This window comes from Aedes albopictus, chromosome 2 (genome assembly GCF_035046485.1).
Source record: "Aedes albopictus strain Foshan chromosome 2, AalbF5, whole genome shotgun sequence".
NCBI classification, from domain to species: Eukaryota; Metazoa; Arthropoda; class Insecta; order Diptera; family Culicidae; genus Aedes; species Aedes albopictus.
The window spans coordinates 376,196,599-376,222,731 of record NC_085137.1 but is presented as its reverse complement, the minus strand read 5'-3'; the positions used below and the strand labels follow the sequence as shown (position 1 = coordinate 376,222,731).

Sequence of the window (26,133 nt, the reverse complement as noted above, 5' to 3'; positions counted from 1 at the left end):
ACCATCAATTTAATTTTGGTGGGGTCTCGATTGGCGTACGGCCGACGAGGCGTACTACAGTAATCAATCATACAATCACCCCCATGCCACATGGTGTACGGTTATGTTGTGCACTAGGGGGGTCTTCGAAATAAATCGTTCGAATTTAACGTGTTGTGTTGAATCTTAGAGATTGATCGAACGCTTAACTATGAACAAGTGTTCATCAAACAATAGAAAATTCAACCATAGTATCCCACCCTAGCTAATAGATATCCTGCCCTAGTAGTGACCTCTCCACAGGGAAGTATCTGTGGGTAGTAGGTTGGTTCCGCGTATGACGTGATTTATTGATTGTAGTATCCAGCAGTAGCGGGAGCATGTGGCCAGCCGTGTGTGGGCGGAACACTTTTTCCACTCCATGTAAGTGGATTTTCACAATTAAATATGCATGGTTTAAATGAGGAAATTGCCAATGACTAGCTCCATCACTTGCGTGGAATCGCACTATATGGGGGAACTGATCAGAGAAGCAATGCGGAATATACACAGACTGCGTAAATATTTAAAATCAACCGTTTTAACATCCCTTTTCCTGGCTGGTATTTGTTCAACGATTTAAATTAATCCACTGCATTGCATATACTAGTTCTTTCGTTGTTTTCAAGGATGACTTTCAGTATCATAATAAGGTCTAAGTTTCTTAAATTTCTGATGGGATTGATGGTTTGTTGATTATTACGGGTCACTTGTATGCAGGAAATTCTGGGCTCCATGCCTAGTCCGTCCCTTTTCACCTACTAAATATATTTCGGTCTACTTTTTGTCTATTCACTACATACATGAATTGCACTCTCAATCCTGAATTTCCCGTTCACTTCCTGTCCCTGCCCGAAATTGAGTTGAATTCAGTTGACGATGTCCTGACAAAAGCACTAGTTTACAGCATATCGAACTCTGGAAGGTTCATACTGTTGACAAATCTATGGCTGCCGTACTCTGAGAGGTACATAGCTCTAATAATTCTGGACTTGATTTCTACAAATTGAGGGGCCCAGAATCAAAGGGGTGTAAGTGACCGTTTGGTCGATTTTGAGCTGAGCATATCAAAAAATTCCTCGGGTTTCAAGCTTTCAGAAACTTTTCTAAGATTATTTTTACGATGATTAGAAAAATTACAATAAATCGTGGAAAAATGGGTCGATTTTGGAACTCCATACATTTTGTATGGGATGAAAAATTGGTGAAAAACTTTAAACCTCATTTACTTGAAAGTGGGCTTTCGTCACTTACACCCCTTTGCCTCTAACCCCCTCAATTGTCTTAGTATAGCTTGTCTCTGAAGGGTTATTGCTTTCGTAAATCCGTTCGAAGGTTGATCCGTCGTGGAGATGTAAATTTTTCTGGCTTCCCGTTGTTCTGTTCACGGCACTCATGGTCGCGTGCTTCGTCTTTGGGTTATAGGATCCTTTCCTTGCGATGCTGATTGCGGACTGACTATCGCAGAAGATGGACATCGCTTCAACTTCCGTGAACTGTGATCGCAAGTTTTTCCATCCCAGCGCCTCTTGAATTGCCCGCAAGAGCGACATGTATTCCGTCTCGCGAACGAACTACTGCTGACTGCTGCTTGACCCTCCAGAATATTGCCGCCCCTTGTATGGTGAACGTGGATCTTCGATCATCACGGTCTCCTCCCCCATCGCTATATCCTTGCAATCCTCCAGATTCGTCCTTCGTGTATACCAGCTTTTCTTTCGACGTTCCCCTCACATATCCGATGATACGCTTGACTGCATCCCAGTGCTGTCTACCAAGTTTGACAGAAAATTGGCTTATGGTACTGCATACGCAATATCTGGACGTGTAGTTTGCGTCCCGAAAGATAAACAGTCGACTGCTTCCTTGAAAGCTACTTTCCGCATCTCCATAACCTCTTCAACGGTTTTAGGAGCCATGGATTTCTGTCCAATAACTGGCAATCCGTAGTCCCAGAGAGCGCGTAACTTCTCCAAGATACTTCATATCGAACTTTTTCATCAGATATTGCTTCAGCAACGATTGTTGCAGTCCAAATCCTTGTAACACGGCGTCCAGTTTATCGTTTCATACGCGACTTGACTGTTGGAGACCGTACAGCGCTCTACGGAGCCTACACAGTGCACACCTACCCATTCGCCTGATCAAATCCATCCGGTTGAACCATGTACAACTCCTAAATCGCCAAGTTCGCTCTGCAAAAAGGCATTTATCACGTCCCTTTGTGTCCACATCGAGGTCAAACTTCACCACCAACACCAAGCGTTAACGAATCGCTGCGTATCGTACCACCAGAGAATACACCTCTTCGTAGTCAACGCCAGGTTTTTGCGAGCAGCCTTTGACCATAAGTCTTGCCTTGTACTGCTCGCTATATGCTTCAATTGGAACCTCGGTTGACCGTGAATACCTACTTGTTACGAATTGCCCTACGTCCTTCGGGAAGATCAGTCAACGTCCTTGTTCGACTTGTTCTTTCATCGCTTGGATCCAAAGACCACAGGTCCCGATCAGGTCGCCGCATGACCTCGTCATAGGTTTGTAGGTTGTCCTCCATAGCACCACCGACGATCGATGGAAGAGATTGCTGGAAGGAAAGAACATCGCCAGAAAAGGAACCGTAACTAATGTAATCACTATACTTGCCTGGAAAACTGCGCTCTCGACCGCTGCACCTCAACCCTTCTTGACTTACTTCAACTGGCTCTCTTAAATGTGGTGAAAGCGCGTCGCTTCAAGCATCTTCGAAATCATCACTGGACGTCTCTAATGGGTTGTTGATGACTTCTTCTTCTTCATCGTCGGAGTTGATTACGTATTCTAGCCCATTGTCAGTTCGAACAATTTTGATTTTCTTACCGGTTTGACGCTCCATCTTCGCTTTGTTTGCACATGGCACTCACCGATGGTAGGTTTGTTGCATAGTCTTAGATCTTCAACATTCCGTGGACATTAATAAACCATCTTCACTAAGCAGGCCAACAGTACCTTTCGTTATTGGCTGTTCTTACGTAATGCTCCAAAGTCTTCTCGTCGGTGAGTTCTTTATTTGCTCGCGCCATGTGGCACATTGCTCTCGAGTCGAAATACCACGCGTCGTTTTTCACGTCTTCCATCGCGAAGATGCTGCATAGCCCTTTCGTTTTCGACTTGACACGATCCGGGCATTTGTCTGCGAAATGGCCTTGCATTCCGCAGTTCAAACACGTCTTCTCTGCCTCCGGCTTCTTCTCTGGTCTTTTAGACTTACCTGGATGCGTGCTTCGCTACGTGGTTCACTCCGTCCCGCGAGTATACAGAGCCCCGTTATCGCTTCATGTCTTCGGACCTCTTTCCATCTTGAAATCTTGTAGGATCTTCGCTTTGACCACATCCGCCGTTAGATTCGCTCCAGTACATCCAAACCCATGATCATGGGCTTATAATATTCCGGCAGTCCCATCAGCAATAGCACCACCAATTAGAAGTCATCTACCTTGACTCTAATCGTCGTTTGTGGCTGGTGCTCATCAGCTCGTTCATGTAATCTTGACTGCTTGAACAGCTCACGAGCCGTGTCGAAGTAAATTTGCGCAGGAGTTTAATCTTCCGGGTCAACCCTGAGTTTTGAAAAACTTCGACCAGCTTCTTCCAAGCTTCAGCTACATCGACCGCATCTAGAACCAGGCTATAGTTATAGCTTTCCAAGCAAAGGCAAATTGTCGCCAGCGCTCGCATCTTGAGATCAGCTGCAACGTTTTTTCCTTCAGCATGTTCCACGACACTCCAGCTTTTACAGACCGAAAAAAGCCCGATTCGAATTTGCAATCCGACCTTTCACCTAATATCGTTATCGCACGTCACTAGAACACCAAGATAAACCAATTCATCCACAACATCGCAGTGCTTTAGTCCTTACGAACGATGTCGAAATTAAGACCGTAACCCGTACACTTAATTTCGATCCGTCAAGCGTCTTACGAATCAATCTAATCAGCTTCGTCGGAAAACCATGTTTGATTATAACCTGCTATAACTCGTTTCTCTTCACTGAATCGTATGCCGCCTTCAAGTCACTAAACAGATTATGGGTCTGCAATTTTTACTCCCGGAATTGAACGCGAATCTGTGGCAGGGTAAACATCTAATGCCTCGATGATCGGCCCTCAAGAAGACCCGCCTGATGTTCGCCGAAGAAGGACTTTTTCATCGGCCTCAGCTTGCAACAGAATTCCGGACAAAATTGTGTACGCTCAATTGATATTCCTCTGTAATTCGCGTACTCCTGTAGAAACCCTTTTCTGTTTAGACGGTAAATGAGATCATCAAACCAACTACCAGGCAGCTCTTCCTCTTCTTATGTGTTCAATATATTATGGAGTAAGAGTTGATACTGCTACTCATCATTACCCAAGTAACACACATACCACAGAAGAGTCTCGGCGGCGCAGGTTTTTGTTGCGCAGAAGTCACTGTGACTCACTTCTAACAAGTTAGTATTTCTGTGACAAGTGTGTTACTTGGGTACCAAGCTTGAGAAGCTTGGCTGGGAGTTCATCCTTCCTCGCAGCCTTATAGTTCTTCAACCCTCTAAAATCTGTCTCTGGAACTCGTCTAGCATTGAAGGTTCCGCATCCTATCCATCGTCCTCGATTTAAATCCTGCCTGTCGCTCTATCATTCCCACCGTTCTACAATTACACGAAGTGCTTTCTCCTCATGGCAGCCACCATTGTTTTGTCTTTCAGAAAGTTTCCATCACAATCGTTGCACATGCTGCCAGAAGGAGTCGTTTTTCTCCGCACGCCATTGACAGTTTCCTAACATCTCCGAATATCATTCTGCTTCATACTCTCTTGCGCCTGAGCAATCCCATTTTCCTCATGGTTTTATTTTTCTTTCTGCAGTAGATTCGTGTTTCGGCTACTCTTGCTTCCCCATATCGCTCCCTGCTCTGCCGAGTTCCAGATACTAGCATCCGGCTTCTGGCAACATTATTCTCATCCTGGCTGGAAGTTCGTCCTTCCCTGCAGCCTTGTAGTTTCTTCAACCCTCTAATGGCTGTCTCTTGACCTCGTCTAGTGTTGGAGGTTCCGCATCCTATCCGTCGTCCTCGATTCGAATCCTGCCTGTCGCTCTACCATTCCCACTGTTCTACAATTCCACGAAAAGCTGTTTCCTCATGGCAGCCACCATTGTTTTGTCTGACAGCTTCCATCTCACAGTTTCCATCACGGCGTTGCACATGCCAGGAGAAGGCGCTGTTTTCTGTTGTCTCCGCACGCTATTGATAGTTTCCAAAAACCTCCGCAGATCATTCTTCTCCATACTTTCTTGCGCCTGAGTAATCACGATTTTCTCATGGTCTTTTTTCTGAAGTGGATCTTTCGGCTGCTTTTGCTTACCTCTATCGCTCCCTGCTCAGTCGGGTCCCAGACACCAGCATCCGACTTCCGGCAACATTCTCGTCGAACCACCCATTCCTAGGTCGTTCTTTTTTTTCGTGGTGCTGAAAGGCTTCGGTGGGGCTACCACCTTAAGAGTAGCTAACACGATACAGCATTTCTTATTCAGCCGCCAGATTCCAGAACAGACGCTGCTTGAGCTGCACCTCCTTGGTGAACAGACACTCAGGAGGACGTACCTCCTCAATCTAGCTGAAGTCAGAGGGCAACAGTGCCCAGGTTGCACTACCAGCAAAGCACACAACTCTTAGCTGGCGATCTTTGTCATCGATTACCCCGTGGAAGCATGAGGTAGGAACTTGTGAGGATCAGAGCTATTGTTGTCGACGCTCTGTACATATCGTTTATGACCAAAATCTGTAGGTACTCCTGTGGTAATGGTAACTAACTAAGAATTATGTCATATTTACTGAATGAAATGCATCGGTTAACAGTTGACATTCATAATAAACAGGATCTGAAATCTGAGTTCGTCAGTACAGTTGTTGGACAAACAACGCGTGTCACTCTGTTCAGTGCCATAACATGGTCCCAATCGCGACTTCCACAGACCGGATCCTGATTGATTTCGCAATTATTCAACTCTCCCGCACACTAACTAGATAGATGCGTGCATTGAGTATGTTTATGAAGTGTGTGCTGGCTGTGCTACGCATCCGGAACGGCTTGCAGCGCGAAAACCGGGCGGTGACGACGGGTGAAATTTTGTATCGTTTCGTTTATGATGATGATGATGCACTTGTTTGCATTCGCATGCTACCAAGTGCTCCTGGTTCAAGCATCGACGAACGACGACGATGCGGCGCAGCGGGTTGCCAATGCAACTAAAAACGTGTTTGAAGTTAGAAATGAGTTTGTGGTTGGAGCTGGGAAGTGCAAAAAACCACCTACCACCACAGCCAACTTCCAGCTATCGCCGTCGACCTTCAGCGCGTCGCCATCGTCGCGGCGATGTTGCAAACGAACGCTTGTGATGCACTTCTAGGTTGAGTGGTGATTCGGGTAAGGCGGTTTTTTAGACTGCCAACTGCTGTTAGGATAACTGTAGTGATGGCACAACAAAAGGTATTAGGTAGGCTTCTTGGTGAACAGTTATGAACTTACTACTTGCGGAATCTCCTCCTGCAAAAGCAGACAAGGGCATAACTCTATCGATTGCATAGGCAGTTTAATAGCTCTCAACTCTTTTCCGAGTCGACTGCGGAGATGCAGAGGTAGAGAGTGATAGAAACACAATAATTGAGTGAGTGTTTTGCATGCTTGCCTGTGGAATCCGAAACTCCATTCATTCGATCTCGGTACAATTTGGACTGTTGTGGTCAATCACGTCGTATGGACCAGGAAACGCCCAGTTTTTCAAATTCTTCCTTGCAATCGCATCTCTCGAACCCAAACTGTTTCTAGTGCGCCACCACAGGCGCACAGGGCTTTCGCACAGGTCCCCACAGAGGTGATGACGTCAGATGCAAGCTGAGTGCGATGATTGTGTGTACACATGATTTGATTCGATGCATTTTGGACAGCTTGTGACAGGGATCTACACTAGCATACACACACGTCGTCGCTGTGAACTGGTGAAAATGTGCAATTGAAGACTGCGTGCTACGCTAACATATGCATTGAAGCAATAATAATTCAGCGAGTATCATTCGCTTTTTGTGTGCATGTGCACTTGCACAGCTGCTGCGAGCTCGCCTAGATGGATGGATAGATAGGCCGCCATGACGACGGCGGTGATGGGTTGGTTGCATGAGTTTATGCATAGCATACCTTATCCACTAACATACAGCGAAGCTCGATGATGGCTTTTCGATAGTGAAAACGTGATGTTCGTGATGGATCCGGTGATTGTGTGTAGAGAAAACAGGGCCCTGCGCTGAACGGTTCATGCTATCAATCCTTTTAGTTAGTTCTACTGATTTATCAATGTTAACCAGTAATGTACATTTGATGTGTAACGGTAAATTGATAAGGCTGCTGCGTTTGAATAATATTACAGCTCTCAATATGATTTTGGGTTCCTCTTTGTTAAAAGCTGAAATTATTGACTTGCTTCACCTAATTAGCAATATAATGAGCAGAGTTCATAATTTTCGTTTCAGTGATACGAAATAGGCTATTCTCACGCCAGCGGAAGTTTATTTTTACTTTTTTGCATGAGGAACACTTTTCGCTCCCACTACTTTTCTGGAGAGTAACGACAAATGATCACTGACAATCACTTTAATCAGCGAATAATTCTTTTTCGTTCAGCCAAATTACTGCAAAATTGTGGTCGTCACGGGATTCGAACCTGGAATATGACTAAAATCACACGTGACACGCGCACTCTAACCATACTACCACGCTAACTACATCGATCGAGCAATCGAAGCAATCGAAAATCTCGCAGCTCTGGGAGTGAGTGAAAATGTTTTTTCGTTCATCTCTTCGTAAAGGCGTTTTCGCAAACCAGCTTTTCGCTGAAAACTGGCGTGAGTGAGAATTCGATTTTCGTGAGAATGAGTGAGCATTCCGAACGCTGATAATTAGCAAAGCACAGCATGAATACTTGAACAAATCGTGGGTGGAATGACAAAGCTAAGTACATCGTTTCCATTATTGTCGCAATGTTTCCTATTGAAAATTGATTTAATCGGTCCAGCCGTTCTAGAGTTATGGCCATTTAGGTGTTCCGGACCGGTACCCCAGGAAAGGGCCAGATATGAAATAGCAAAACACACTCATGCATGCGACCCATCAAACCACAGCATTTTCGATTAACTGATAAACGGTAAGCAAGGAAATAGTCGCAGACTATATCTGATCCGGTAGTGTTCCGGAACCGGTTCCGGGTGTCCCGCTGGAAGTGGCCAGATATAAAAGTGAACCAAACCCATGCATGCGACACATCAAATCGCAGCTTTTTGTATAACCTGATGAACGGCTGACAGGATTCGGAACATATCTAAACCGGTAGCATACCGGAACCAGTTCCGGGTGTCCCGCTGGAAGTGGCCAAATATAAAAGTGAAACAAACCCTTGCATGCGACACATCAAATCACCGCTTTTTCTGTAACCTGATGAATGGTTAACAGGAAAATAGTCTCAGACCATATCTGATCCGGAAGTGTTCCGGAACCGGTTCCGGGTATCCCGCCGGAAGTGGCCAAATATAAAAGTGAACCAAACCCATGCATGCGACACATCAAATCGCAGCTTTTTCAATAACCTGATGAACGGTAAATAAGAAAATAGTCGAAAACTATATCTAAACCCGTAGTGTTCCGGAACTGGTTCCGGGTATCCCGCCGGAAGTGACCAAATATAAAAGTGAACCAAACCCATGCATGCGATAATACATCAAATCGCCGCTTTTTCTATAACCTGAGGAACGGTAAGCAGGAAAATAGTATCAGATAATATCTGAACCGGTAGCATCCCGGCATACCACACATCAAATCGTGGCCTTTTCGATAAACTTGTACGATCAGCAAGGAAATAAGCTAATCCCACATTAGAAACTACTGATAGTGTCCCGGAATCGGTTCCTGGTGTCCCTCCGGATGTGGACAAATGTAGAAGGGAGTCGAACTCCATGAATGCGCTTCATCAAATCGCGGTTTTTTCGATAAGCTGATGAACGGTTTTCAAGATAATCAGCTCAAATTACGTTAGAGACCACCGGTAGTGTTCCACAACCGGTTTCAGGTGTCCCGCCGAAATTGGTCAAATGTAAAAATGAATCATGTAAATTTTCCAAAACCGGTTAAGGGTGTCCCACTGGGAGTAGACATATATAAAAGTGAATCAAACCCATGCTAGCGGTACATCAAATCGCTTTTTTGTCAGTAACCTGTTGCATGGAAGAAAATAGAAGTTACTCCCGGTCTAGCTCCCGGTAGTGTTTTTAGTTCCGGGTAACCTGATTAACAGTTTTCATAAACTTAGACCACATTTAAATATACCGGTAGTGTTCCGGAATCATTTCCGGGGGTCTCGTAAGCAATTCAAAATAGACTGAGACTACATAAGAGGCTACCGGTGTTGCAGAAGCAGTGTTGGTGCTTCAGCGGAAATACGAAAGTGAACTAAATCAATGCAAGCGATGGATATGTGTAAGAGATCCAAAAACCTAAAAAAAAACTAAAGCGATCTCATCAAATCGCACCATTTTAGATTCATGAGACGTAAATTTACAGTAGCATGGGTCATCGTTGTATGGAAAAATTAAAATTTAAGCGCATCAGCCCCGAACATTCTTTTAAATCTTTATTTGCGTCTAAAATTACTGCGCAAAATTTTGATATGACTGGAGGGCGATCTCTGTAATGTGGTTGATATTTGAATGTGATATAGCATTGGCAATTCTAATTACTACATTACAAATTTTACATGAATCTTGTAACCACTGATAATAAAATATACACTGTTGAAAATGCTTTGACATCCATGTGCACAACAGAACATGTGCTCGATGAACAAATTGAGATTTGAAATTATGAAAAGAAATCCACGTACTCCGGTGAGACTCGAACTCACGACTCCCAATTCGCTAGACGGGCGCTTCTATTCCTTCAAGCTACGGAGTCACTCGACTATCTCCGTCGCCAGCAGGCCTAGAACTGAACTCGATTCCACAATCGCACATGGTTATCTTCTTTTCACAATCCAAACCCCCTTCGGATGGGATTAGATGAACATCTAACACATTGTCTGTTGTGCACATGTATGTCAAAGCGGGAGAGGAAGTTATTTTTAATTGTCGAGAGCTTCGGGCACTGCCTTCCAATCACTTATTGGTATGGCAATTAGTGTGCAGTCGGACTCTCGACGGGTCGGTCCTCGGCCGACCGAATACGGTAAGGGTGACCGTAGCACCTTACAAATGTCAATTTCTTGATTTTGCTTTGGCTGACCAAGCCATGTGGGAAATTACACTGTTGAAAATGCTTTGACATCCATGTGCACAACAGAACATGTGCTCGATGAACAAATTGAGATTTGAAATTATGAAAAGAAATCCACGTACTCCGGTGAGACTCGAACTCACGACTCCCAATTCGCTAGACGGGCGCTTCTATTCCTTCAAGCTACGGAGTCACTCGACTATCTCCGTCGCCAGCAGGCCTAGAACTGAACTCGATTCCACAATCGCACATGGTTATCTTCTTTTCACAATCCAAACCCCCTTCGGATGGGATTAGATGAACATCTAACACATTGTCTGTTGTGCACATGTATGTCAAAGCGGGAGAGGAAGTTATTTTTAATTGTCGAGAGCTTCGGGCACTGCCTTCCAATCTGTGTTAGATGTTCATCTAATCCCATCCGAAGGGGGTTTGGATTGTGAAAAGAAGATAACCATGTGCGATTGTGGAATCGAGTTCAGTTCTAGGTCTGCTGGCGACGGAGATAGTCGAGTGACTCCGTAGCTTGAAGGAATAGAAGCGCCCGTCTAGCGAATTGGGAGTCGTGAGTTCGAGTCTCACCGGAGTACGTGGATTTCTTTTCATAATTTCAAATCTCAATTTGTTCATCGAGCACATGTTCTGTTGTGCACATGGATGTCAAAGCATTTTCAACAGTGTAATTTCCCACATGGCTTGGTCAGCCAAAGCAAAATCAAGAAATTGACATTTGTAAGGTGCTACGGTCACCCTTACCGTATTCGGTCGGCCGAGGACCGACCCGTCGAGAGTCCGACTGCACACTAATTGCCATACCAATAAGTGATTGGAAGGCAGTGCCCGAAGCTCTCGACAATTAAAAATAACTTCCTCTCCCGCTTTGACATACATGTGCACAACAGACAATGTGTTAGATGTTCATCTAATCCCATCCGAAGGGGGTTTGGATTGTGAAAAGAAGATAACCATGTGCGATTGTGGAATCGAGTTCAGTTCTAGGCCTGCTGGCGACGGAGATAGTCGAGTGACTCCGTAGCTTGAAGGAATAGAAGCGCCCGTCTAGCGAATTGGGAGTCGTGAGTTCGAGTCTCACCGGAGTACGTGGATTTCTTTTCATAATTTCAAATCTCAATTTGTTCATCGAGCACATGTTCTGTTGTGCACATGGATGTCAAAGCATTTTCAACAGTGTAATTTCCCACATGGCTTGGTCAGCCAAAGCAAAATCAAGAAATTGACAATAAAATATAGCCTAAAGTGTGTAGATTTCCTAAGAAATTCCTCATGGGATTGCTTCCGGGATTCCTCAAGGGGTTTCTTCATGAAATTCCTCCAACCCGGGAATTCCTTCTTTGAATGTTGTAGAAATAATTGCAGGTATAATTTTTAAAATTCCCCCAGGAATTTCAGGATTTCCCCAAGAACTCTTCCTGAGATTCCTTTATGAATTCTTCCGGGAATTCTTTCAGGGGCTCTTCCCGGAATTAATCCAGGACTTCCTCCAGGAAATGTTTAGGAATTCCCAAAGAAATTCCTCTTGGGATTGCTTCCGGGATTCCTCTAGGAGTTTCTTCAGGAACTCTTCTAAGGATTTCTTCAGGATGTTTCCAAGAATTCTTTATGCGATTTCTTCAGTACTTTCTGGGATTTCTTCAGCAACTCCTCCTGGGATTCCCTCCAAAATTCTTTCTGGGATTCCTCCAGTGATTCCTTCAGAAATTTCTCCAGGGGTTCCTGCAGCAGTTCTTCCAGGATTTTCTCTGGGAATTCTTGCATTGATGCATTTAAGAATACAGGGATTCCTCCTGGAATTTCTGCAGGGATTCTTTCAGGAATTCCTCTAGAGGTTACTCTAGGGATTCATCTAAAGGTTCCTCCAGGAATACCTCTAGAGATTACTCCAGGAAATCTAAAAGAGATTTTTTAGAGATTCCTCCAGGAAATCCTCTAGGCTTTCCTCCAGGAATTCATCCAGGAATTGATTCAGAAATTACTTCAGACATTTCTACAAGTCCTCCAGCAATTTCTCCAGAAACCCTTCAGGGATTCTTTCAAAAATTCTTCCACGAATCAGGCCCGGGTTTAAGGGGGGGGGCAATGGGGGCAAGTGCCCCGGGCCCCCCGATCAGGGGGGCCCCCAAGAATCCTGAAGCACTATATATTTTCTTCATCAGAACTAGAGTAGTTATAACTGAGTTCATTAAGGGTATCCAGATTATTTCATATCTGAATGTTCACTTGAAAATAAAAAGGTTTTATAATTTTTGATATCTTTACAGTTTCAAATTTGTTTGGTGCCAAAATATGTTGCTCTTTCGATTAAGTTAAAAAAAAACATTATTTTAATTTCTAAGCAAATCAACTGTAGAATTGATGTGTATTTCCCAGAATGACTATTTTAAGGGATCGGTTTTAATGCTTGGTTGCAGCAATTTCATATCTAGATAGGTATAACAGTATTTAATAATCAGGTAAAATGAAGTATTTTTTTTAATTTCATTATACGCGAGTTTCTATAAAACCATATGAAGTTCTTGTTGAATTCAATAGAAAAAACTGTTTTAGGACTTAACATTACAACAAAAAAAGCGTCTCTATCAAATAACGCTTAATACCCATCTGCATCAGTTCGTCGAGCACAGATGTTATCATTGGAAAGAGTAGATAACGATTCCTGGAGATGTTCAAGAAATTTGGGGCAGATTTGAAAACCTTGTTTTTAAAAACATCTCAGAAAAATGTTTTTACAGTTTTATTGCTACAGTTGCCCCTAGAAATCCTAACTTTGTTCACTCGTAGAATTGCGTACATGTACGCTGTAAACCTGTATGCGAAATCTTGACATTTTAGCACAAATATTAGAATGCATGTTCGTAACATTTTTTTCATTTATTTAAATAATCGGTCGATATTTTGGAGAATTTCAATTGAAAGTTTTTAATATTTTATCATAGAAGAATGAAAAATTCATCATTCGAATGAACAAAACAGTTGAGTGACAGGTTCTTTCTAAACCGCAAAAATCAGCACAAAAAAACGAATAATAAACAACATTGAATAGAAAGCGTTAATGTACGGTTTACATATTAAAAATCTTGTTTTTGGGGGCCCACTTTATACGGTTTGCCCCGGGCCCCCCGAAGCTTAAATCCGGCACTGCCACGAATTTCTCCAGGATTTTTTTTCAGAGATTGCTCCAGAAATGAAATTCCTCCCGGTATTCCTCCAGGAATTTCTCCATGCTTTTTTATGGAACTCCTTCAGACATACCCCACGAATTCCTCCAGAAACTCCTTTAGAGATTCTTCCAAGAATTACTCCAGGGATTTCTCCGGGGATTCTTCCAGAGTTTCTTCCAGGAATTGTTGGGACATCTCCAGGGCTTTCTGTAGGAATTCCTTCAAGGATTCCTCCAGCAATTCCTTAAGACTTTTTTCCAAGCCTGGCACTCCTCCACGAATTGGATTCCTCCGAGAACTCCTCCAGGAATTTCACCAGGTACTGCTCCAGAGATATCTACTAGAATCATCTAGAAATTTCTCAAGGGATTCCTCCAAGAATGCCTCCAGAGATTTCTCCAGGAATTCATCCAGAGATTCCACCGTTTTTTTAAGAAGTTAATTGGAATTGCACAAATGATGTTGCTCCTAAATGGTAATATGTTAATTCTTAATAGTAAAATATAGCATTTCCCAGGCAACTTAAACTAATTATCAAAGCACTTGACTCCGTCTCACATCCATTAACAAACCATTCAACTGCAGAATTTCATGTAGCTACCATTCCAGGGTCATTTTCAAATTACAAGCTGTCAAACAGTGAGCATAATTCCATCAGTCGCCCAAGGCGGCATATAAAAAACGCCTGTTTACCAACCGCGAATCAATCTCAAACAATACACCGATACACCGGTATGCGGAATGTACATATGAATCTTGGAACAAAACATCCCCTCCCTGTGTATTGTGAGGTGCACTGAACAGAATACGTCATTCTAATCAATCGGCGCAGATGGAATTTTCCATCACAAAAGTACACAGGTAGGGAGGGGGCGGCCAATCAAACGGCCGGGTTTTTAATGAAAAGCGTGCCGACACCACCCATCGAATCCTGGAACAAGCGACATAGCACCAGAAGGGGAAGGTGGTTCAGAATGCATTAACAGGATCGAATTGGTAAATGAAGTCACTCTTTGTAGTAATGAGAGATTTAAAAAAAAATCCCTTATTTTGAAAAATATCATTTTTTTTTTTTTTTTTTAACTTGTGCCATTTTTATACTCATTCATAATTACGTTTAGGGTATTTTGATCTTCATTAAAAATTAGTCAGCTCATACATTCGCTTCCAAAAAAAAATAAAAAAGAATATTGTCATACCGTCAACCACTGTGCCCTATGTGGTATCTAGCTGTAGCCTCGGGTTCTATTTCACGAACATGCAAGAAGCTTTTTGTTTCCACCGCAACACGTTGTTGTATAGAGAGCCTGACATGCTACCACGCTACTACTGCTGCTGCTGCTGCTGTTGGGCGGTAAATTAAAAATTGTACAAGTGCAAATTTGTAGTTTTCGATTAACACTTGTTTCCATTATTGTGGAGCAGCACTACGGCTTGGTGGACGGCGCACGTTTAGGACCTAGGTGCTGGTCGTCGCTGTTGTGCCCTGGGCGATCACGATAACCGTATGCATAGGCTGCATACAGCCTAACGAAAAAAAAAAATAGTGCACCGATAGAGAGCGTTTCGTCTAATTAGAAGCACGCAAAGCTCTAAATGGAACCTTTCAAAACAGAACTTTTAATTGCCGCAGGGCAAACTGTGAGTATGTGTGTGGGCGGGGCGGACAACACTGATTGCTTTTCTCCCCAACATCTTTTTCACAATATTGGAAACATCGATGGCTATTGAGGATGAACAGCTAGAATGAGCCACGTCTTGGAAATACTGGACCTGCCTTTAAGTTCAGTATGTGAAACCAGAAACCAGATGAATATGAGTAGCTAAAACTTGAGTTATACATATCTGGTGAACAAACCTCTTTAAATTAAATGATGTAAATGAAACATAAGCGCTTTGAGGCAACTCATATTGAAAATTAAAAATAAAATAGCATGAAACGAGCTCACCTGTTCGAATTCATCTAGCATTACTTCATCACTGTCTGGAACGAAGCACACCAGCTTAAAAATCTCTAGTTCACTTCGGGACCCACGCCTAACCGTAGGAAGATCTCAAATTTTGTGAGTATGCCATTAGTGGGATTTGATCCCAGGTCCTCGTAGTAATAGTCATGGGCATCAACCATTACACCAAGTCCGCTTCAAAATCTTAATTTTCTATTTTTTTAACGTATTTATTGTATTTATTGAACCTAAAACTCTAGACTATATTGGAAGTATTTGTAATACATGTAATACTTTAAAACATTTCAAATCTTTCAGATATATTTACCTAAAATTCCGGCACAAAGTTTACTAAATGTATTCTTTATTACCAATAAAATTTATCTAATTATCATTACCTTCTTTCTTCCAATCCAGGCGAACGTTACGACTTTGTCATCAGTGCCGACCAGCCAGTGGGTGCCTACTGGATCCAGCTCCGTGGTCTCGGCGAGTGCGGTATCAAACGTGCCCAGCAGTTGGCCATCCTCCGATATGCCCGTGGTCCATACCAGCCCGCCTCGCCACCACCAACCTACGACGTCGGTTTGCCCCAGGGAGTGGTAAGTAGTACCGTCGTTGCGGCGACATTCGTTTCGCTACGCACCTTTCAAAGCCATCTTCATCGAGCACCAATCGTTATCCCACATCGTCATCATCATCATCATCGTTATATCGCGAACCATCCACACCAGCTCATTTGTAAATACTGTGACAATATCCTGTACAAAGTTTTACTACACCTCACGACTTTCTTTTTCCTATGCAAATCAACGCAAAGCTCTGTGCTGCTATCCACACGGTTGTGATTTTTGTGCATATTGTTTCCACCCACCTATACTCAAAGTGTGAAAAATTTCGTCTGAGTTCTATTCTTCTGCAAACAAATGTATATAAATTACCTTCCCTTTCAATCCTGATATCCGCAATGATTTACTTTCAAGTGTACATATTTTCCACTCAATTTCTGCCAAGTGCCCTCCAATCTCTGCTGTAAGCTAGTTTTACCGATTTGTTTTCCGCTATCGTACACCAAAATTGTAAAAAAAAAAGTACCAACCAAATCCACCCACACGGAACCCCCAAAATCCCCTCAATCGCTCCGGTCCCATAAAATCGGTGATGAAACGGGACAAATCCACAAATTCGCCATCCGTTGTACAAATTGTATATCCAAATAGTCACCCCCACCACCGTCCACCACCGGCACACGCCTATTCGGGAACCGCACTGCTACTTGGTACAAGGTAGTGGTAGGAGAAGCTTTCAACAAGTCCGGAAATTGTCCTTCGAAAACCGCAAGCGCACGTACCTACCTACTCCGCCACACTCATCTCCACATCCGCGCCAGGGATCGAAGCTTCAAGAAAGGAAAAAAAATGATAGGAAAAAAGAACTCAGGAAAACCTATTTGTTTAGGGTACGGGCAAAGGACAGAAGATAAATCGTGACCTACGCCGGACAGTGGTTCTCAACGTGTTTGCGCCTCGAGAGTGTTTGAAGCATAAAATAAGTACTAATTGTAAAGTACTAATTTTTCCGTGCTAAGAATTTTAAGTTAAGTCAAAGGTATTTCATAACTCATTATATAAGTCATAAATGGTTAAAATTTGATTGCATTCGGTTCATTGAATCCGGAGATATAACAGCTCAGAGTTGGCTATCGAATAATTATACCTTTTTCAAGAATATTTATAACTTCATGGAGAATAGCCCGATCTTTTCCAAATTTGGACCACTGATACACAACTAGTTGATTACAGTGAAAATTTGGGAATATTTTATGCATTTTTGGAAAAGTTGTTGAACATTTTCTGAAAAGTGAAATTTTTGCATGTCCCGATCATTTTGTCTATCCCCTGTATGAAAGAAAAAGAGGATAAACTTGCGGGGTTATTGGGAATTAAAAACCATCTTGAGCACTGCTGTTTGAGGATTTGATGAAGAATTCAAAAGCAGACTCAAGATTATAGTAAATATTTTTACAACTTCCCTATCAAATTTCAAAATATTGCTTGAAAATTTGAAGGGAAGAGAGAAAAAGTTTAACTTAAATTTATTTAGCCTAAGTCAATTCCTCTTACTAACAAGCAGGAAAGTTTTTCAAAAAATGAATAAGCATTCATTTCAGCACTAGATCACAAGTCTCAGTACTATTACAATTTTTTAATTTTTAAACTTTGAGCAAATTCAAGATTTTCTTACTACACATAGGATTTTTTTTTTAATTATTAATACGAGACTTCACAGATTTGTACATAAAGTGGCTTATACATCTTTGCAAAAAGTAAAATACAGGTGTCCATTAAAATCCTGGAATTTGTATGCTATTTTAGATTCAAATCACAAAAAAATAGAAACCTCTGAACTTGAGCCAAAGCTATTGAGATTTAAATGTGGCGCATACGAGTTTCGAATAATAAAAATAAAAACTTGAAGCGTTATAGCTTTCTCAACTGGCTTTAAATATTTACATGAATTCCTTTAAAATTGATATTTAGACTTGTATAATATTTCTTGTATTCCAAAATCACAAATAGTGTGATTTTGTAAGATTTCTTTTATAATTTTTTTCTCAAAATTTTAACTTTAGGGCCCGATATTTTTTTTAACAGCTTGACCAATTGCATTTTTTAGCATGCTTCTGCAGATATGTATTGATGTTGCCTAAAAATCTTGTTAATAAACTTTATCTTTAAAAAATGTTTCAACATACATAAATATTAAATTTAAAAAAAAAACGTTCAAAACTGCGTATTTTACAACTAAAATGGGAATTTCAACTATTTTTGGAAAGTTTTAATGGAGAGTTTTGGTCTCAAAATAGCAAGTTTACTCCAAATAAAAATTTAGAAGCATGAAACTTCTATTTGTTGAAAGTATCTGATTTTGAATAAAAACTTCCTCAAAATCTTCCAAAATTTGAATTTGACAGTTTTTGGATAAAATCATCATGAAAATGAATACTTAAGCGAATAATTTGTTCAGGACAGCAGTATCCGCAGAAGCATGCTAAAAGATTCGGAATTGGTTAAGCAGTTGAAAAGATTAAATTTTGAGTAAGAACAAGAAAAATAAAACAAATCTGTAAAAACTCGTATTTTGTATGATTTTTTTTTAAATTTATTTTTTTACAAATTTGTTCAAACAACAATTTTAAGGAGATACACTCCCATTCAAAAGTTTGGGATCACCCCCTCAAAAACATGTCATTTTTTTAGGCCCATATCTCCGCCAATTTACGTCCGATTTCAAAACCCTAGGTTTCATTAAAAAGATAATAAGTCAAAGAAACTTTGAACATGATTTAAAATAAACTTTTTCAAAAAATTTTGTATGTAAACTTAACCTAAAGTTGCCAAATTTTCTAAAAAATGAATATAAACTTACGGCAGTGTCGCTGGAAGTTGGGTCGACCAAATTTTAAGATGAGAGCGGTAATATGACCCATTTTCTATTAGCTTTCAACTGCTTTTTACAGAACTTAGCTAAAAAATCTAGAAAAAAAAAGTTATTAAGTAAATTAATTCGTGATGTCATCGACCAAAAGTTTGGGGTCACCCCTCAATATGATGTATCGGCCAAAAGTTTGGGGTCACTTTCTTTTTTTTTTTTACTTGTTCGTTTATTTGGAAGGCTCGGGCGCCACATGGGCATAACTGAGCCGAAATCTTTTGTTTTTACAATGGTTTTACATTTTACAATTTATTACTGCCTTAAGACTATGTTAGTTTGGGAAGCCGAAGTAGGGGTCACTTTCGTAAAACATGGAAAATTGATTTGGTGATATCTTCGTCATCTATAGTTCAATTTTAATTATTTTTACATAAAAAAATGACATGTTTTTGAGGGGGTGACCCCAAGCTTTTGAACGGGAGTGTACATACAAAAAGAATGAAAATCGGTTGAAAACTGAGAAAGCTATGATACTTAAAGTGAATGTATCCTTGTATCATTAAAAAATTAAACTTTGAGATGTTTAGAGGTGGCGTTCTAAAGTTAAAAATTTTTGGGCCATACTTGGAGGTTTTTTTTTTCTATTGTGATGCGAAGCTAGAAGAGTATATGCACTTGGTTTCTGATATTGCAGCTTGAAGTACTTTTCGTAACTTCAGTATTTTTTTATCTTTTTACTAAGAATCAACAACATCTTGAACTTGGTACACTGTGTAATCAATGTAACCTGTTAATCAGTAACAACAGGTATCAGTAGTTTTTGACAATAGAATTGCTGAACCAGTTAACTTATTTACAGACTTTCAGTTAAAGAGATAATCGGGCGTACTGAGTTAGATCTGCTCTTGAGAACCTCTATAAAAAGAAATGAAAAAAAAAACAAGCTAATCTTAGGGAGAACAAAAAGTTTTAGTTGAATTCGGCTCCGTTATGCCTGTTGGCGCATGAGCCTAAAATAAATGTTAAGTAAAAAAATAAGGGGGAACGAGTTCCAGTTTTTAACAACTTTTGAAAAATAAGCCACACAATAGTAGGTATTATCAGTTTTTTTCTGAAAAATGTTCTCTATTTTACTGCATCCATTCTAAAAGTGTAATTGTGGTAGTGTGAAATTTGGATGAAATGCAGCATTTATCGAGCTCTACATTGCTAAAAATTGTAACTTACATTGAAACAATACATATTGACGATTCCACATTTGTAAACTGATTAACCCTCTAATATCCAAATTTTTGATTTTGATCTAAATATCATTTTTCGTCATCTAAAATCGATTTAAACATGTTTTGGAAGATGATTCTTTTTAATTCTCGATTTTGTGATTTTCGGTTTTTGATTTTTCTAATTTTTATTTTTGAACATCCACACACTTTTATATTTTTCCTTGAAGCCTCTTTGGGATACCGATTTTTTGAGACGAAAACATTTTGAGATTTTAGGATTATTGTTGAAATATTTTTATTTTAAAATTTTTTCAATGAAAATTTTATTTTTCGCGTAATTTTAAGGAAAGTAATTTTAGAGTGTATTCGACTCCCTCAAACTATTCTACTATGATAGAATGATTTGGGAAAAATCTAAAATATGTTAATTTTAGCGATTCAATACAAAATAATCAATGATTTCTTAAAGGTGACTTAAACATCATTTTTTCAATGATTTTTGAAAAATGTAAATACGCTTTAGAAGACACCAAAAACCATTCTAAGATATACAAAACAGTCCTAAATATCACCCAAAAATATAAAAAAAATTATTGTCCACGAAACAAAAATTACAAAAATTCTCAAACTATACCCCGTCTAAAGGCGGGGTTGGGTATTAGAGGGTTAAATAATTGGTTCTTTGTAGTACATATTCATGCAAGCAAATTAGAATTTTCAAAAAATAAAAAAAAATATAATTATTGTTATGCTATTACGCCATATCTCCATAAATTTTGTTGATGATTCAAAAAAATATATTTTTATTTATTTATATTTTATTTATATTCCGAGAAGATGCTGAAGTAAAATGTTTCTTACGTTCTGCTGGGATCATTCAAATTGCTCTAGTGAAATTTACAATAATTTTGGTGTGTATTTCCGAACGTTATCGTAACATTTTAAAATATATACATAATTTGTAGTCATTCTTTTATACATTCCAATAGCAATTATGGTCAACTTTCAAGACATGCTACAAACGTGTTGGCAGATATTGGAAGCTATATCATTTACAGATTGATTTTATGATCAAACTTGACCACCTGGTGACAGAAACTTGATTAAAAAATTAAACACAAATAAACTTAGTTCTTTTATGAAGCGAAGATATGCATGTAAATTCCAAGACAGTGTTGGAAAAAAATAAATTGAATAACGTTTCACGCTCCCAAACAAAATATGTGGTAGAAGCTTACTGGAATAGAGCTTCAAAAATGTTTGTAGAACAATTTTCAGTTATAAATAAAAACCAAGTTTGACGTTGTTCAAAAGTTTAAAATTTACTACAACTTGAAACTCTTGCAAGTGTTTTTATTTTCTTTTTTTTTCAAACGAAAAGTCTTTCTCAACGTAAATTAAAGTATATATAAGCTGTAAGAAAGTTACTGTAATAAGTTCATCCTAATCGGAACATTGGTGAGTAACTTTGCTCAAGAATAGGACAAAATCAATTTCAAATCATCAACGTTGAGTAAGAAATCGAAAAAAATCCACAAAAAAAAGAAAAAATGGGCTTGAACCAAAGTTATTGATACCTAGGGCCAACTTCTTCAGCTCTGCTCAGCCAGTAAGCCAAGCTAGAGTATAGGCCAGTAAGCCCAAATACTTGAGTCATTGGTTGAAAAATTTTAAAAATACACCACTTAACTTTAAAACGGAAAAACTTGTAAGGACAAACAAAATTCTATAATAGTTAATAGGAATTTGCTTATCCTAGCAACTTCGGACAGATAGGCCTATTTTTCTGCGAGTTATAAACATCTTCAATATTAAGAGCTAAAATGAAGTGAAGTATTTTTTTTAGGTTTTTTTTTCCAATGTGAAGTGATAGTAAAGTCTGAGAAAATCTGGTAGTGCAGCAATGGATCCTTAGAGGTGGCACCTGTATGTGACTTTCACTTAAATTTTCATTAAATAGATAAAGATTGAGTCGTTAATTATTGTGCCACCCTAGCTTCAACCGATTCGCAAATTGTCTACAGTTAACGAAATGAAACCAAATTTTTACAGTAGTTAAGTATATGTATATTTTTCAACTTTTTGGTATAGGTTCAAATTTAGGATGCGTTTTAGTGACATTTACGACATTTACAATTAACGCCCTCCATGTGGACATTTTCAGGCTCCACTTGAAACAAACGATTAAGACTGTTTGGTTTGTTTAAGCGCATCGTGCCTGGTTTTCACCCAGCTCCAAGCTTATGTTTCACTGACAACCGTTCCTGAAACCTATTGACGAACATTAAGATGATCCGATGATGTATAACTATTAATTGTTCAAAGGCGTGATACCATGATTTTTGATATTAGCATGTGATTGTACAACATCTTTTTTAGAACTGTTAACTAAATTTATTCTATATCGACCGGAATCACACTGATAATTGCCCAATTCATTATATGTAAACAATAGACTATAAGGAGAAACTGTGCAAAATTTGGTTGATTTTGGTGAAGTAGGAAAAAAGTTACGTTAGCTTAAAAATGGCACAATAATTATCGACTCACCCTTTATTTAAAGGACACTCTTACAAATATTTTTTTCTAAAATCATGCAAACTATTAGATTTATGTTTTTTTTTCGAATTAAAAAAAAAGAAAAACATTAGGGCGCAATGACTTTCTTTGTGTTTGACCAAGTCCAAAACATTCAGCTGGCCCTTACAGGCAGTTCTTTTCACTGCCAATTTAAACAACAATTCGGTACATAAAATGAATAATCACCCTTGTAGGATGTTGGGGTCAATATGACCCAGACAGACACGCTGAACGTACGAAAAACCTTAGGAGGGTTAAACAAAAATTTAATTTAACATTGAAAATTCGTGTTTTGGACAGATTAATACGTCTTATTTTTTTTTCTTTTCGGGTGAGCCATTGCAAACAGTGTTTAGATCTGTTGCCGCAAATTGTGGTGTACACCACTTTTTACCCATATCTTTAACTGACCTATTTCTATCGTAAAAAACATTTACAAAACTCAACATTGTTTTATATTTTTGGCGCTTTTTTTGTCTAAGTTAGCTGATTAAAAATTAGAATTTTTAGTTTTACCAGATTTTAATATACTTAACATTAAATGCTTTATTATTTTTAGCTAATTATTTTGTTTAAGAAAAATTTCTATTACATTTCTGCGCAATTCTTTAAAATGTAAAATGGCCATTTTGAGAAACCTCTTTTTTTCACGCTCCTCTAAATTACGTTTACGGAAATAAAATATACATAAGGTTAAAAATTAGAACTTTCAAATTGCGCATTTTTCAATTTATTGACGAGGCAGTTATAGCAAGGAACGGAATATTATAACCTTGGAAACGTTGGGGGTTTTTATAAGAATTTAAAAAATCGGTGTTGAATGATATGCAATGTGTACATAAGGGCTTGTTCACAAATGTCATAACGCTGAAGGGGGTGGGTGGGTGTCCATCATAGTGTTACAGCTCGAACGAAAAAAAATTCTCCCCATACAAACATTGTAACGCAGGGGTGGGTGGGTGTCAGAGAAGGCCATTTTCGGCGTTATGATATTTGTGAATGAACCCTAACTGCTAACAAGAATCCATATTTTTTAGACTTTTACCTTAAAAATTTGACTATATTGTGAAGATTTCCAAGAAGAATCGAAATAAAAAGTCCAACCCAGCTTCAAGATAGAGCATCCTGAACAGTTTCAATAACCTTTTTCAATTTCTTTATATTTTTGAATTTTACCTTAGACTAATTCTTAACCATTTGAAACAATTATGTATATTACATACATTTATTTGTTCAACATCATTAAGACAAGACATAATCAACAATAGTACGCCACAATACTCGGTTTGTGGCTGCCGCTCTCCATCCTCGGTCGCGCCCAATGCTCGCCAAGTCACGCTCCACCTGGTCCGCCCATCGTGCTCTCTGCGCTCCACGCCTTCTTGTGCCAACCGGATCCGTTGCAAACACCAGCTTTGCAGGGTTGTTGTCCGGCATTCTTGCAACATGCCCTGCCCACCGTATCCTTCCGGCTTTGGCCACCTTCTGGATGCTGGGTTCGCCGTAAAGTGCAGCGAGCTCGTGGTTCATCCTTCTCCGCCACACACCGTTCTCCTGCACACCGCCGAAGATCGTTCTTAGCACGCGTCGCTCGAAAACTCCGAGTGCTTGTAGGTCCTCCTAGAGCATGGTCCATATCTCGTGCCCGTAGAGGATCACCGGTCTTATTAGCGTTTTGTACATGGTGCATTTGGTGCGTGGGTGAATCTTTTTCGACCGCAGTTTCTTCTGGAGCCCGTAGTAGGCCCGACTTCCGCTGATGATGCGCCTCCGAATTTCACGGCTCACGTTGTTGTCAGCCGTCAGTTAGGATCCGAGGTAGACAAATTCCTCCACCACCTCGAAAGTATCCCCGTCTATCGTAACATTACTACCCAGACGGATCCGGTCGTGTTCGGTTCCGCCTACCAGCATGTACTTTGTTTTTGAGGCATTCACCACCAGTCCGACCTTTGCTGCTTCGCGTTTCAGGCGGGTGTACAGTTCTGCCACCGTTCCAAATGTTCTAGCGATAATGTCCATGTCGTCCGCAAAGCACACAAATTGACCGGATTTTGTGAAAATCGTTCCCCGGCTGTTGAGCCTGGCTCGTCGCATCACACCTTCCAGCGCGATGTTGAAGAGTAGACATGAGAGTCCGTCACCTTGTCGCAGTCCCCGGCGAGATACGAATGAACTGGATAGTTCACCCGAAACCCTTACGCAGTCTTTAACCAGTCTAGTCAGCTTCCCAGGAAAGCCGTTTTCGTCCATGATTCTCCATAGCTCTGCGCGGTCGATACTATCGTATGCCGCTTTGAAGTCGATGAACAGGTGGTGCGTTGGGACCTGGTATTCACGGCATTTCTGGAGGATTTGCCGTACGGTAAAGATCTGGTCCGTTGTCGACCGGCCGTCGATGAAGCCGGCTTGATAACTTCCCACGAACTCATTTGTTTTAGGTGACAGACGACGGAAGATGATCTGGGATTGCACTTTGTAGGCAGCATTCAAAATAGTGATCGCCCTGAAGTTCTCACATTCCAAATGGTCGCCTTTCTTGTGAATGGGGCAGATTACCCCTTCCTTCCACTCCTCCGGTAGCTGTTCGGTTTCCCAGATCCTGACTATCAGCCGATGCAGACAGGTGGCCAACCTTTCTGGGCCCATCTTGATGAGTTCAGCTGCGATACCATCCTTACCAGCTGCTTTGTTGGTTTTGAGCTGGTGAACGGCATCCTTAACTTCCCTCAGCGTGGGAGTTGGTTCATTTCCGTCCTCCGCTGCACTGGCGTCGTCGTTTCCTCCGTTGCCGTGGGCTCCCGTGCCTACGTTCTCCACGCCGTTCAGGTGCTGATCGAAGTGCTGCTTCCACCTTTCGATCACCTCACGTCCGTCCGTCAAGAGGCCTTCGTCTTTATCCCTGCATATTTCGGCTCGCGGCACGAAGCCGTTGCGGGATGCGTTGAGCTTCTGATAGAACTTCCGTGTTTCTTGGGAACGGCACAGCAGTTCCATTTCTTCACACTCCGCTTCTTCCAGGCGGCGCTTTTTCTCCCGAAAGAGGCGGGTCTGCTGTTTCCGCTTCTGTTTGTAACGTTCCACGTTCTGTCGAGTCCCTTGCTGCAGCATTACCGCCCTCGCTGCGTTCTTCTCCTCCAAAACCGTTCTGCACTCTTCGTCGAACCATTCGTTCCGTCGATTCCGTTCCACGTACCCGATGGTGCTCTCGGCTGCGTCGTTGATGGCTGCTTTCACTGTACTCCAGCAGTCCTCTAGAGGGGCCTCATCGAGCTTGCCCTCGTCTGGTAACGCGGCCTCGAGATTCTGCGCGTATTCTGAGGCGACATCCGGTTGCTTCAGTCGCTCTAGGTTGTACCGTGGCGGTCGCCGGTACCGTGCATTGTTGATGACGGAGAGTTTTGGGCGCAGTTTGACCA

General features: G+C 40.8%; 1 protein-coding gene across 3 annotated transcripts in view; it reads left to right on the top strand.

Moving 5' to 3' along the window:
* LOC109425701 (uncharacterized) overlaps nucleotides 1-26,133 on the top strand; it is a 499,193-nt gene that overhangs the window by 396,340 nt on the left and 76,720 nt on the right. For all 3 annotated transcript variants that reach the window (XM_062852999.1, XM_029878772.2, XM_062853000.1), the window contains exon 5: nucleotides 15,894-16,078. In XM_062852999.1, coding sequence (XP_062708983.1) covers nucleotides 15,894-16,078 — 185 coding nt within the window. The remainder of the gene's footprint in view (nucleotides 1-15,893; nucleotides 16,079-26,133) is intronic.